At 37.3% G+C, this 15,550-nt stretch overlaps 1 protein-coding gene across 12 annotated transcripts in view; it reads left to right on the forward strand.

Annotated features, from left to right (window-relative positions):
- The window catches only part of NTN4 (netrin 4), a 135,565-nt gene extending 124,807 nt beyond the window's left edge, over nucleotides 1-10,758 (forward strand). For 10 of the 12 annotated variants that reach the window (XM_044941485.2, XM_025283683.3, XM_044941483.2 and 7 more), the window contains one exon: nucleotides 3,459-4,897. In XM_044941485.2, coding sequence (XP_044797420.2) covers nucleotides 3,459-3,595 — 137 coding nt within the window. In that variant the 3' untranslated portion in view covers nucleotides 3,596-4,897. Of the gene's footprint in view, nucleotides 1-3,458; nucleotides 4,898-8,714; nucleotides 9,089-10,094 lie in introns of those variants that run through there. The other 2 variants (XR_003108816.3, XM_025283686.3) reach the window with 2 other exon arrangements.
- The last annotated feature ends 4,792 nt before the right edge of the window (nucleotides 10,759-15,550 follow it).

A 15,550-nucleotide genomic window follows, 5' to 3' on the forward strand; every position in this document is an offset into this window, starting at 1 on the left:
TGTTTGAAACCTATGTCATTATTTTCTTTTTTCTTTTGTCTCTCTCCTTTTTTTTTTTTGAAAATATCATCATAGCTATTTTTAAGTTTAGGACTTAAAGCTTTTAAGTCCTAGACTTAATTTCTTTTAATAATATTAATATCTTTTAATAATTTAAATAACCTTTTTTATTATTATAGAAAAAACACATGTACATTATAGAAATTTAGGGGAAATTTTTAAATTTTACACTTCTGTCCTCCAAAGATCATTTCTGTTAACATCCTAGTGTGAATCCTTCCAGATATTTCTCTATATATGTACACATTATATTTTTAACCAAAATGAAATCATAATATACACTTCATTCTGCAACCTACTTTATTCAGTTAATGATTATCTTTACCTTAAATTTTAGTTTATTTTCATATACTCTAATACTGAGATCATATTCCAATTTTCCAACTGATCCCAAAATGCTCTTTAGGGCTTATCATTGCCAGTATTCAATCCAAAATCACAAATTGTATCTAGTTTTTAAGTCCCTCAAATATCTTTGATTTATGATGAGTTTCTTTTTAGTGCTTTAGAAATTATTGTTGAAAAAAATAGGCCAGGTGTTCTGTAGATTATCCTGCCTTCTGTATTTGGTTGGTTCTTTGTAGTGTCATTTAGCTTGTCTCTCTACTTCCTATTTTTCTTGTAATCTCTACAGTTTATCTTGATAGGCTCAAGATAAGCATTTTGGCTAGCACTTACTATAGATATTGTTGTGTTGTTTCATGTTAGATCACATCACAAGGTATACAGTACCTGGATGACCCACCATCGCGGGTCTATAAACATCTGGGTTGCTCAAACTGAACAGTCTGATCTCTCCATTGGGGAGTTTTGTTTTCCCTTTTGAGACTAGGAAACAATGAGTGTGAGTTATTTAGTCACTATGCAAACATCCAGTTCCCATCAACTATTCACTTAGTGATTTTGTCACCCAATTGGCAATCCCTTCTTGGATGAATAATTTAATTAGTTTGAGAAACGTTTTTTTCTAATTTTGTCTAATTCCCTTCATTTATTACATGACATTATTCTGTAAGAGGACTTTCTCTCCCATGGTGGGCTATTAGGTTACCATGAAATATAGTTCCTATTATAAAAGCAGGATAAAGGCTAAATTGTTTCCTTTAATCAGCAATTTCCAAGGTAAGGAATGGTTTTCACAACTGTCTCAAGATGGCAAGTTAATTTCTCTCTGATACTTTTTGAGTATCACTTTGGAATTATGGATTTTTGTTGATTCAGTATGTTAGCACACAATTACTATGCTCTTGGTGCTCAAATTATCATAACTTTGACAAGTTATAACCCTCCTTTACTGATTCCTTTACTGTGCCCTTTTAAAATGATTCCTATGAGCCTTTTTAGCATAATAAGTCCCATGCGTACCTGTATCTTTCTGCCTTGGAACTAGAAAAAGCATTTCTTCAGGAAGCTTTGTTCTGTGTTGTTTTCGGTGATACCTGTTATTAGAGACCACGTTATGTTAGTAATAGGTAATCCTTACCATCAGAATGACATTTTTTAAAACCATTTCAGAAAATGAAATGGGGCTTCCCTGGTGGCTCAGACAGTAAAGAATCTTCCTGCAATGCAGGAGACCTGAGTTCAATCCCTGGGTTGGGAATATCCCGGGGAGAAGGAAATGGCAACCCACTATAGTATTCTTGTCTGGAGAATTCATGGACAAAGGAGCCTGGTGGGTTACAGTCCATGGGGTCGCTAAGAGCCAGACAGGACTGAGAGACTAGCACTTTTACTTTCAGTCCAGTGAATGAACAAGACTATGTGTGTGTATATATATATATATAATCAAGAGTTTAAATTGATATTTTCAATTGAATTTTAATATATCATGTTTTCCCTTGAGTTTTAAAGTATATGTCTCTTTATCTTATATTGGACAGTTTTATTTTATAAATGTAATTACTTATTTGTTTTTTTTTTTTTTTAATTTTATTTTATTTTTAAACTTTACATAACTGTATTAGATTTGCCAAATATCAAAATGAATCCACCACAGGTATACATGTGTTCCCCATCCTGAACCCTCCTCCCTCCTCCCTCCCCATTCCATCCCTCTGGGTCGTCCCAGTGCACCAGCCCCAAGCATCCAGTATCGTGCATCGAACCTGGACTGGCAACTCATTTCATACATGATATTTACATGTTTCAATGCCATTCTCCCAAATCTTCCCACCCTCTCCCTCTCCCACAGAGTCCATAAGACTGTTCTATACATCAGTGTCTCTTTTGCTGTCTCGTACACAGGGTTATTGTTACCATCTTTCTAAATTCCATATATATGCGTTAGTATACTGTATTGGTGTTTTTCTTTCTGGCTTACTTCACTCTGTATAATAGGCTCCTATTTGTTTTACCCTATAATATTACAGAAAACTGTTTCAAAATACCAATATTGATATTACTAAAGACATCTACTGAGGGAGATTATCATATTTCTATTTATTAATGTATAGATAATGAGGTTGTCCTTTTGGTTTTTTTTTATTTGTTAGCCAAAAAATTTTACTTGAAGCCTGAAAAGAATTTTATAAAATTCTTTTATTATAAAATCAGCAGTAGGTCTTGTCAAGTCTCATCATTTTTTAAAAGTATGACAAATAAACATTCTATATTCCAAAAACACTTTATCTAGGAGATATGTGCTATTTTGTATAATCCATACTTCTCTTCCAGTGTTGTTGTTGTTCAGTTGCTCAGTCGTGTCTGACTCTGTGATCCCATAGACTGTACCCCACCAGGCTCCTCTCTGTCCATGAGATTTTCCAGGCAAGAATACTGGAATGGGTTGCATTTCCTTCTCCAGGGAATCTTCCCAACCAAGGGATTGAACACACATCTGCACGCATCTCTTGCGTTACAGGTGGATTCTTTACTGCTGAGCCACTGGGGCTTCTCTTTCTTTCAATATGTTTTCCCAAATGGTTGTTTCACTTTTATAAAATCCTCCTTGATGTACACTACCATATATAGTGAGTCCCCAAGAACTATTGATTTATAGCAGCATGTTAAGTACCCACAGAATCCTCACTTCTTCACCATGGAGAGTGGTATATAGCAAAGAGTAAAACTTCTACCATCAGACAGGGCTAAGCTTGAGTCAAAGAGCTACCGCTTGCTGGGAAGCACTGTTTCTTAATCTTGCCAAGCCTCAGTTGTCCTTATTTGTAAAAAGAAAAGTGATACCTACTTCAAAGGATTATTTTTAAGGTTAAATAAGATAATCCATTTAAAGCGTTTGGCACTTAACAAATATTTACCAAATTATTGCCTGTGACTCCCTATTTCAACTGTGAATTGATAAAACCTTGAACCACGTATATATAAAACTGCTAAAACATATCTTTCCCTTCCATAAATTATGATACTGCATAGCCCCTAATATTGTTCTCTTTTAGGTTTGGAGTACCTCGTAGCAGGACACGAGGATGTAAGAACAGGCAAACTAGTCGTGAATATGAAAAGTTTTGTCCAGCACTGGAAACCATCTCTTGGAAGAAAAGTCATGGATATTTTGAGAAGAGAGTGCAAGTAACAGTAAAGGTTTATAGCACTTAATGGCACGTCTCTATGTACAAAAGACAAACTTAATGGAAAGGAGACCTCAAAAATGAAACTGGAAATTTTTTAAGTGCCAAAATATATAGAAATGTTCCAATGCATGGACCTTATTTAATGTATCTCTTTTGGGCCCATGTTTAAATGCAGTTTGTTTCATAAAGAAGAATGAAAAATCCTAATACTGATACCTATTTTCTATGAGACTGATTCTGAAATTCGTAACTATTAAGGATATTTTAATAGCAATATGATATTTAGCAGTAATCTATTAAGCCCAATGCACCTAACAAGGACTCTTCCCATCTTCAGATATGTTACTTACATTTGTGCTACTTGAAGTAATTAATGAGATTTTAAGGAATTCCCAACCCTACTATCAGAAAAGGTGTTTCTTAAAAAGAGCCTTCTCTTGCGTGATGTGTGTGAACTTTGGTCTGTGGGGTGTTAAATGGATCCTCTCCACATGTATATAGTATTTCATTGTATAAAGCACTTTACTACCTACCACTTGTGTTGTGAAAGTTTGGAGACTGCTGTTGACAGGAAAAAAAGAGAAAAAGGTGTGTATGAAAACCTGCTGAAACAGAAGCACTGCCACTATGTGTGGAAAAAAGTGACCACATACAGAAAGTTGTACTCTTTAACCTTGAACACGTAGAGAAACTATGTGAAGATGCAACCTGAAAGGAGAATATGTTTGTATGAAGTCTCAGCTTTGGGCTAGAGGTTAGATTCCACAGATACCAGCAATGGTGAAACTTTGAAAAATAAAAAAAACTAAACAAGAAGAGATTCTAAATTAAGAGAAAGGAGTCCTAAGTATAGAAAATGCTTGGATAAAGAGGAAATGGACTTTAAATTGTAAAAAGCCCATTTATTTGCAATGCACTTGTATACACTTCAAAGATTATTGTAGACACAGAATTTGTTTTTTGTGTTTAGTATTTAAACCTGAATATTGAGACAGTTTCCTCCTTGTCTTTATTAACAGTATATGGTCATTCTGTTCACTCATTTTTGGACGCAATGTATGTGATAGTTCACCAAATTACAGTTTTTCATTATTATTCATCTTCTGTATCCATCATAACCACTATATATACCATTTCTTCTGTACTTGAATATATAAATCGTGAACCACAGTGCCATAAGATTAACTTCACATTCAGAACATATTTTTTTCCTGAGGTCCTGTGGACTAGCAAAAAATTTATATATATTGCTCTGTTAAGTTTTTTATACTTCATATATGTAATAAAGAAATATGATCTCCTTATTTTTGCCTCATTTTCTGATCAGCTCTTTCACTGATATTAAAGATTGCTTTCTCTCAATGTAGGAGCTCAACTCTAATCCCTTAAATTAAGAAAATAAAATATCGTGGAGTTTGGGAATGGAGTGGATGCTAATTCAGAAGGGTTTACTTTCTGTAGCTGTTGGATGTAAACTTTTTTCATCAGATGCATTGCATTTTTATATTACATTTACTTTTTAACTAATTTTAAAAGCAATAAAATTTCATTGTTGAAAATACAGAAAACCATAATGAGAGAAAAATATGGCTTTACTCCAACAATCCTGTGATAATAACTATTAGCATTTCAGTGTAGATGTTGCTAGACTGCTTTCTATGCATATACATACCTTTTATAGAACTGGAATTATACTATACATACTATTAGGAAATCTGCTTTTATAACCTGTAGCATAGATCTCAGTTTCTTCTCTATTCCTGTCTTAATCCTGGTAGATGGAATGCTATCTAGCAGGCATAATTTACAAGCAACTTATAAAACATAGTGGTAAGTACATCATATCAAGAAAAATAAAAATATATCAAATATATGATTTTCTTGTTTCAGAATCGCCAGGTTGCCTTCGTTTCCATTTCACTTTACATAAAATAACCCCTTAAAAAGAAGAATATAAATAATGTCTATTTTTTAAAAGAGTACAAAGATGCTAATAATATATTATTAAGTAAAAGAAAATGACAGAACAATATGTACAGTATTAGCTCCCACTCCTTAAACACATTTATAAAATATACAGAGTTTCAAAAGTTCTGACAGATAGATTATATAGTAGTAATATTTGCCCCTGCAGGGGAAAGAAGGAGGGAGGCGTTCACCTTTTATTTTGCATATGTCTGCATTGCTTGACTTTCTTTCCTTCATTATGTACTGGTTTTGTAACTTATTTTTTAAATAATTAACTTTTAATCAATTGTTTTTAAAGTATGTTCAAGCAAAATCATAGCAAAAATTTAATTTAGCTAGTTTACCACATTGCTGGGTACCCCTATATGGCTTTCCATTTACAAGCAACTTAAAAAACATGTCTTTTGATCAGAATCCAGTCCTTATGATTCGAATCTTCACTAGGTATTCTTTCAACACCTTTTCTGGCAATATTCTAAAAAAAAGGCCCCTCTTATAATCATTTCTTAATGCCTTGATTTTCATATCATTTTTAGCCCCTTCACTGCAGTTTTAATTTCCTGTGAGCACTGTTGGCTTCCAAAGGGAAAAAAAGAAAAGAGACCTCATGCTCCCCATTTGTAAAAGTAAATAACAAAATGAAATGTGAGGAAGCCGCCTCCTGACCCCACTCCCATCCCACCATTCCATCATTCTGCCACACTTCTGTATACTTTCTCACCCTTGGCATCTTTCAAAATAACCATCACGGTACCAAGGCAACAGAATCACATACAGCTTCTATCTATGGCTGCAGATGAACATGAACACTTCCTTCGAGAGCTAGTGGGAAAGTCTGCCCCCAGAGCTTTACTCCCTGTACCGCTGGGCTTTATTGGCCAGCAGATTAGTTGCATAATCTTCACATACTTCTCTGTATAATTTGTCTGAGGTCAACTCAGTCTATGCCCTTTTATTACATCACTTTCCCCATAGAGGAATGTTACTAATATTTAGTATTTGATGCAATGGAAATTCTCAATCATAGGATAATCTTTTAATAGTGTCTGCTAAATGAGGTCAAATCTGTAGGGATATGACTGTGAGTCCAAAAAGCAGTGTCCATCTGGCTAGATTAAACAGAGAGCAAGGCCTGTTATGGGTAAATATAGTTCTTTGGGATACTTTGGGTTCTTGCAGAACAAATCCCTTTCTAAATGATTAGAGACTTATCAACTCTGAAGGGTGGGAAAAAGAACCTTGAACATTCCTTGTGCTGTCTGTCCCTTTGCCGCTCCCCTGGAATGCTTGAGAACAAGGAGCATGAGTACCGCCTCAGCTGTTGAGAGTTTTGTCAGAGGCCCCAGGACTGAATTGCCTTTGTGTTCATTGTTTCAATGATAAGCAGTCCCCTAACCTAACTTTATCAAAGATCCAAAGTTACTCATGATTTATTTCCCACAGTTTGGAAGGAAAATATTTACGAACAACCTCAATTTTGTAGGGGAGATTGCCATGATAAAAATGGAATAGAAGCAAAGGGGTGTGCCTTGCATGACTGATTTTTTTTTTTTAATCTCTCAGAGAATGATTTGTCTGAGAATACTTTCTGAAAAATGATGCCCTTGTTCCTGCTTTCCTACACTTCTGCCAAAGAGATTTGAACATTTCTCTACTTTTTTAACATTACTGACTGTGTTTGAGACCTACAATATTTTAAAAGACAAATTCTCAGCTTTATTATTAGTCTTTATATATGCTGAAAGACAAAAAAAGCAGTATTAGTTACGAGAGAGAAAGATATATGCACTGGGTCAAATAGATATTTCCAGAATTAAGATGCATGTTCTGTTAAGAGAGAGTTTTAGTAAATACTGAATACACCTCTAGTTTTTTAATATGTGGTCACAGATGGGTGATTATGTTCCAGAGTGTGATCATTAATAACAAGTTAATTTATAAATCTAAAACTATCCAAGGTTTATTGGGGGTGATCAAATCATAGTGCATTTATCTGAATAAAGGGGAATGGCAGCCAGGCAAGGAAGCTTGCTTCCCAGAAAGAAAAATAACCACTGTCAGCAAATTTTCACAATGTTAGCAAAATGGTCTGTCCAGAAACTCCCTGAATACTTCCTCCTCACTCAGGACATCACTGAGGATTTCAAACTTGGTGAATGAAAAATAAGAAAGATAATACATCAATAGCAATCAGTACTTAAGAGTTTGCTACAAAGAAGGCACTTCTCTCAGTGCTTTACACATGTTATTCTCATTTGATCCTCCTAAGCACCCTTAAAGGACATGCTGTTATTATCTACATTCCCAGACAAGGAAACTGAGGCACAGTGAGACTAAATTGTCCAAGGACACTCAGCCAATAATTGTGGAGCCTGTGTTTGAACCCAAGCATTCTAACTGCCAGAGTTCATATTTCAACCACTAAAAGGGGATCCTAGTATTCAGAGGGGAATTCATGTGAGATGATGCCAACAGCACCATTTTTTTCATTGGCTGTTTCTTTTATTTATTTATTCATTGAAGTATAGTTGAATTACAATGTTGTGTTAGTTTGTGATGCACAGCCAAGTGACTCATTTATATATATATATATATTAATATATATATTTTCATATTATTTTCCATTATGGTTTATTACAGGATGCTGAATATAGCTCCCTGTGGCTATACAATAGAACTTTGTTGTTATCCATTCTATATATGATAGTTTGCATCTGCTAGTCCCCAGACTTCAGCTCCAACCCTTCCTAACTCCACCTTCCTCCTTGGCAACCACAAGTCTGTTTTCTATGTCTGTGAGTGTTTCTGTTCTGTAGATAAGGTCATTTGTGTGATATTTTAGATTTCACATGCTGTTTCTTTTGGATTGCAGTTGAATCCCAGTTTTCCTTCTCTATCCTCCAAATTATAATGTATCCCATTATTCTGTGATTACATAATTTTCTTTCTCATTATTACATTGCCATTAGCGTAAAACTGTTTACCATAGTTTACACTAGGATGAAACAATGAGTCCATTTTTATGTTTGCTCTTTTCCTCTTGGTTTGATTTTCTGAGATCTATTTAGGTAAAAGGTCCACTTTTGCATTTATCAGTAATGACCCTGAATAAGTTACTATGCAATTTAACAGAATTTCAATCGGTTCTCTCAGCTTTAGATTTTGCTATGTAGAGCAATTCTGCTTCCAAGATGAATGAGAAGGAATTACACCAGAGAGACGAGGAAACAGAAGAAAATAGAGAATGTAGGCACTATGTTGACCAAGGAGAGAGAGCAAAAGGTAAGAAACAAGGGGTAAAGATATACGAGAAGAAAAGGAAAGTGACAGCTGGAAAAGAAACCAGGTGGTCTGTTCGAGTAAGAATATGCAAAATATTTCAAAGTATAACATAATCAATTCTTCCATTGCTAGATACCATGATTTAGGTGAGATTGTTCCAAATTTTTATTACAAAATATTCCATCCAACTCTTTTGCTATTAGATATGTTTGAGAAGTCAGAAAAGCTAAAGAAGATACAGCAACAGAAAAACCTTAGGGAACAATAATTAGGAAACCAATTGGTTTTACCATATATTGCAATAGCATTTTGAAATCATCTTTTATAAAGTACATGGTGATCAAAATATTTAATATCTAAGTATTAGTCCTGCCTGAGTCTTTTCCAATAAATATACTCATCTTAATAATGATATCACTTTTGCCCTTATTAAGTGCCAGATGCTGTGCTAAACTTCATACAACTTAGCTCCTCGGACCTCACTTAAAAATCTTGTGAAGTTGGTATTCTTATTAGGCAGAAACTGAGGGCTAGATGGTTGCTTGTCCAAAGTCACCAAACAAGCAAGCAGCTGAGGTGGGATGTGAACCCTGACCTACCTACCTTTAGAACCCATATTTTTAACCTCTATAATCTACTGAAACCTCCAAACCAATAATTCTCAAATAATGTGCATAAGAATCAACAGACATATTTGTTAAAATGCAGAGTCCCAGACCCCCATCTCAGAACATCTGTTTCAGAAACTCTGGGTGGGAACCGGGGAGAGGCAATTAAATCTGTGTGGTGATTCAGATACAACTGCCCTAGACACTTTTACAGAATAGTCTCAACAAAGTCAGAATGATCATTAGTTCTGCTTCTACAAATGTATCTCCCTCTGGTCATAAATCCACTTGGCCTTCATCATGAATATTATTTTATGAATAACCAAATCATTAGTCCTGTTATGGTTACCCAAGAACTAATAGTGAGAAGAGGGCAACAGAGGATGAAATGGTTGGATGGCATCACTGACTCAATGGACATGAGTCTGCCCAAATTCAGGGAGATAGTGAAGGACAGGGAAGCCTGGTGTGCTGCAGTTCATGGGGTTGCACTGAACAATAACAACAACAAAGATAGTGGAAAAGGGAATTGAAAGGAGATTCCTCCAACTATTATGTACCCTACTTCTTAATCTGGCCTGAAACAGAACTGTGAAATATTTAAATTTGATCCTTGGTCCATTTTGGGCAATCTTCTCCCCAGCGCTTATTGCCTTCATACTGCTGAGAGTCTACACGAAGATGCTACATGAAACTCTGGACTCCCAACTTTCCCTCCAGCCTTAAACTGTATACTGTACCTACCTGTCAAGATGCTGCTCTTTACTAAGAGATTCACAAACTGATAAGGTAAAATAAGCCATCGTAATGAGACACCTTCCCATTTTCCCACTTTCTTCTTTTTCCCGAACACAATGTTTTATTGACCCAAATAAACCATGCGTGTCTGCAGAAAACTTTTAATGGGTGATTCTTATCATAGGAATTTCAGGCACTGATGGCAGGCCAGTGGAGGAGATATTTTTGGTCAGTTGTGCTTTTCAATGCCTCATAAATCAGGCAGCTTAGGCAGCTTCCTAATTTCCCTTTAGGCAGCGCCAGTCCTATTCATACACTCAATTGTGAGTGTAAGCTACCCACTCAGAAGCTTAAGAAGTAAGGAGAAATATAAAAAGCAGTGACATTGGGAAAGGAAAGCATTGAGAACCATCTAACTTACCCTCTCTCAGAAATAAGGATTCATGCCACAAATGATAGTCTGCACAGACTTCACATTTTTCTTTCTCATTCCTGTAAATGAGAAGTAAAATCTAGGATAACATTTTCCTTGATACACATGGGTAGAAAAATCGAGAAAATGTACACAACTTGTATCACAGCAAATAGAATTCCTTAACTTCAGTAATACTTGTTATATACACATACAAGCTCCAACCTCTTACACATAGAGAGTTGGCCAGTAGTGACCTTAGCAACCTTGAGAGCTTTTTATAATAATTGAGAATACACAACTGGATATTTTTATCAGTGTTCTCTGCCTTTGAAAAATGTTGTACTAAGTAGTTTGAAGCAAAAACACAGTGAATACATTGTTTTAATGCAGTATTTACAAGTATACTTAATTCGCATCCTCCAGTATTTTACAAGTTTTACAAGTCTCAGGAAAGAAAGCTAACTTTAGGAAAGATCCCTCCAAGCTTTTGCTTGACCCTAAATGTTATCCAACTTGGATTAGGTAAAAGCTATTTGAGAAATGTTTTAAAGCCTCGTATAGGCCACGGTTGATTTTTCAGGATTCTGATTCAGTATCTTTACAAAATGTGCTTTCCATTTTCAAGTAGAAAAGAAAATAACACATATTAAAAAAAACAAGAGTAAGTACCCTGCAACATGAAGAGTTCTTTAATATCGATTTTTAAGGCAGTAAAGAGATGCTTGACTCGCTTAGTCTCCCATTGAGTAGGTCATCCATTATGTAAATTCCTGACTGAAACAACATGATTTATGGGAGGCAGGGGTAGAATAAGCATTTTCAGGGTGTCAAACTTCATCACAATTTTCATCTTAATTGATCCTCAGAACAACATTTTGAATACAGGTATTTCTAATGACCTTCCCATGCAGTGGGCATTGTTCTGGGTCCTGGGGATACAGAGGTCAATGAAATAAAATCCCTACTCTCATGGAGCTTACACTGTATTGGGAGAGGCCTTTCATAAGATACATATAGTAAGCCCTACTCTTTATCCACGCTGCAAGGATTATTTATGGAGTGCTCCCTGGCCCTAAATGATTTAAGAGGAATATCCTCTTTTCATCACTAAAGGGAAAATCTAATGCAATGAACCCTGTCATCTTGGTTGCATTGAATACTATTTTCTCCCAGATGAACTGAAAGCAATAAATAATTAAATTCTTCAGAATGGAAAGCTGTTAAAATTGGCACGGTCACAAAGCAGGCATTTTTGACTTACACTAAATGCCTGGGTTGGGGTTGGGGGGAGGCGAGAAGCAGCAGAATTTTTCCTCCCACCACCCATTATGGAACTGACAAGGTCCTGCTCTGTGCGGTGCTCATTAATTTTCCTGTTGGCTTCAAAGATTTACAACAGCTCTGTGCGACACTCATGCATGAGAAACACAGGGATTCCAGGTGCCCAAGCCTTGGTGCACTGGCTGGCTTTGCTCCCCCCACAAGCTTACTGGGGTCTCATCAACTCCAGTCATGAGAGTTTGGGAAGATTCACTTGCCCCTGTGAGAAATAACAGTGATCATAATAGAAAAAGAAATACTAGGCATTCTTTCAAGCTGTTGGAAGTTCCAGCACATTCCAGCTGCAAAAGAATTCAAATTCCTCCACTTACGTCAAAGTTTCAGCACCATCCTCGTATGCTTTGTACATTTAATAGACCAAAGTTTAGTCATTAACTCTATAGATTCTCTCCCTGCTGTTTTTTATCATGAACCACAAGCTGATTTTATAGGGAGGTCAATCTGGGATTTGGTGAATAATCCTTTGGCTTTGGGCAATGACATTTCAGAGCTTTGAAGATTTTTAACATAAAGCGTTGCTATTCCAGAGCACTAAGACATTGTGATCTGATTTTTGCAGAGTAGTTTTTCCTTAAGCTTTGGAAATCCACATCTATGACTACTTATGGCTTTTGCAAGAAGTCTTCACTCCTTTCAGGGTTCGCATCTTTGAAAGCTCACAACTTGAAGGTTCATATGTAGGGGACTCACTATATCTATTTTCTTCACATTATATCCCCTCACTATATCTATTTTCTTCACATTATATCCCCTATGCATACCAGAGTGCCTGGCATATAGCAGGTATTCAGAAAATATTTGTCAATGAATAAACAGGTGATATCTCCCAAAACATTCAACTGTTCCCTTTTCTTTATATATTTAATTACTCAAAATTAATTGAACAGCAGTTACTAAAAAAAAAAAATGGCTTAATGGAGTGTTTAAGAACACAGAATGTAAACTGACTGCCTAGATTCAAATATTGGTTCTGTCACTTATCAGCTATGTGGACCTGGGCTAACCAACTAACCTTTCTGTATTTTATATTCCCAATCTGTAAGATGGGGCAAGTAATAGCACCCACCTACCCTTGGATTGTTGTAAGGAAGAAGTGAATTAACATAGGTAAAGTGCTTAGAATAGCACCTGGGGATTTCCCTGGTGGTCCAGTGGTTAAGAATCTATGTTCCCAATACAGGGGTCATGGGTTTAATCCCTGGCCAGGGAACTAAGATCCTGCATGTCAAGTGATGCAGCCAATAAATAAATAAATAAAACAGCAACTGGCATATAATGGGGGTCATGGGTTTAATCCCTGGCCAGGGAACTAAGATCCTGCATGTCAAGTGATGCAGCCAATAAATAAATAAATAAAACAGCACCTGGCATATAATAAACAGTAGGTGTTTGCTATGATGAAGATGATGATGATGTTCAAAGCTTCAGGACACCGAGGGTACATTAGTGAAAAAGTCAGATAGGTCCCTGTGTACATATAACTTACATTCTAGTGGGAGAAACAAACAATAAACTTACAAACCAGTCAGTGAAACAATTTCAAATAGTTTTAAACACTATGAAGGAAATGACACTTTCCTGGTGTTGAGAAATGAGTGTGTGTGTGTGCTAAGTCGCTTCATTTGTGTCCAACTCTATGCGATCCCATGGACTGTAGCCTGCCAGGCTCCTCTGTCCGTGGGATTCTCCAGGCAAGAATACTGGAGTGAGTTGCCATGCCCTCTTCCCAGGGATCTTCCAGACGCAGGGATGGAACCTGTGTCTCTTACATCTCCTGCATTGGCGGGCAGGTTCTTTATCACTAGTGCCACCTGCAAAATGAGCACTGAGGTGGGATTTAGAATGTTTACTAAGGAGAGGTCAACCTCTGTGGAAGGGAGGAGATGGAAACAGAAGTAATCAGAGGAGAAACTGCACAGCAAAGCAGGCCCAACTGTAGCCCCAGCCCACGCCACGAGGACAACTGGAGCAGAGTGAACCTTCAGGGCTGTCCTGAGTGGGGCTGAGGTAAACAGGCTTTTAGATACCTCTTTGGATGGGGGCTACCTAAGGAAGGGGCATGACCATGATCTCTGCAGCTGAAGAAGTTCCTAAAGGGGCTGACAGCTGAAGACTGCCCGCTGCCACTGAAGGGAGACAGGACAGCACCCAGTACGCATTCCACCTAGAAGACATGATGGAAGGGACGGGTAACTGCCTGAAAATGTGGTCATGGAAGGCCTCTTTGAGGAGGTAATGTTTAAGCTGGTAACTCTACAGTGAGGAAGTGGCAGCCATAAAGTAGAGAGGAGAAAGCATTCTTATTAAAGGAAATAGAACAGTGTCCCCCAGGACTGAACAAGTTGGGAGTGTTCAAAGTTCAAATAGCCAGTCCGAGTGGAGAGTGGTATAAAATGAGATCTGAAGAGGCAGGCAGGGGCCGGAGCATGAGAACCTTGGAAGAGTTTGGATTTTATTCTAGATAATGATGACGAGCAATTGGAGGAAAGAGGCAGGATCTGTTTTACTTTTTAAAAAGATCCCTCTGGCTAGTATTTTGGGAATAGATTAAAGAAACAATACAAGTGAAGGCAGAAAGACCAATTAAAAGGTTATTGAAGTTTTCCTAACAAGTGCTGGTATGTTGTCGAGAAGGCAATGGCACCCCACTCCAGTACTCTTACCTGGAAAATCCCATGGACGGGGGAGCCTGGTAGGCTGCAGTCCATGGGGTCGCTAAGAGTCAGACACGACTAAGCGGCTTCACTTTCACTTTTCACTTTAATGCATTGGAGAAGGCAATGGCAACCCACTCCAGTATTCTTGCCTGGAGAATCCCAGGGACTGGGGAGCCTAGTGGGCTGCCGTCTATGGGGTCTCACAGAGTCGGACACGACTGAAGTGACTTAGCAGCAGCAGCTGGTATGTTGATGAACATGAGAAAAGTGGCTGTATTTACATGCACGACTCTGCAGGAAACCCCACAGGGTTGTTAAAGGATTAAATGTGGAAAGTGAAAAAGAGACTCAAGAATGACTCCTAGTTCTTTTGGCTTGAACGACTGGAAGAATGGTGGTATCCACTGAGATGGTAAATGGCAGATTTTGGGTTGAAAATAAAGAGTCTATTTTGGATTTTTTCATTTGAGATGCCCCCTAGACACAGTGGAGATGTCAAGTAGTCAGTTGGATATAAAAGTCTAGAGCACAAAAGAAGAGACACCAAAGGCTAAAGATTTATATTTGGAAAGGTAAACAAATGCTGCTATTGCCACATGTGTGTGCTTACTCAGTCGTGACCAACTCTGCAGCTCCATGGCCTATAGCCCCATGAGGCTCCTTTGCCCATGGAATTTTCCAGGCAAGAATACTGGACTGGGGTACCATTTCCTTCTCAAGGTAACCTTCTCTTCCTGACCCAGGGGTCAAACTCACATCTCTTGCATCTCCTGCATTGGTAGGAGGATTCTCTACCATTAGCACTACCTGGGAGGTTATTGGCACATGACGATTCCCAATACTCAGTGGCATAAAACAACAATAATATATTTTTACTCACATCTGTAAATTGTGGTTTAATATAAGCATCTCTGTTGTTATCTGCAGGTCTGTGGGTCAGACAGGTAG

Source organism: Bubalus bubalis, chromosome 4 (genome assembly GCF_019923935.1).
Source record: "Bubalus bubalis isolate 160015118507 breed Murrah chromosome 4, NDDB_SH_1, whole genome shotgun sequence".
NCBI lineage: Eukaryota > Metazoa > Chordata > Mammalia > Artiodactyla > Bovidae > Bubalus > Bubalus bubalis.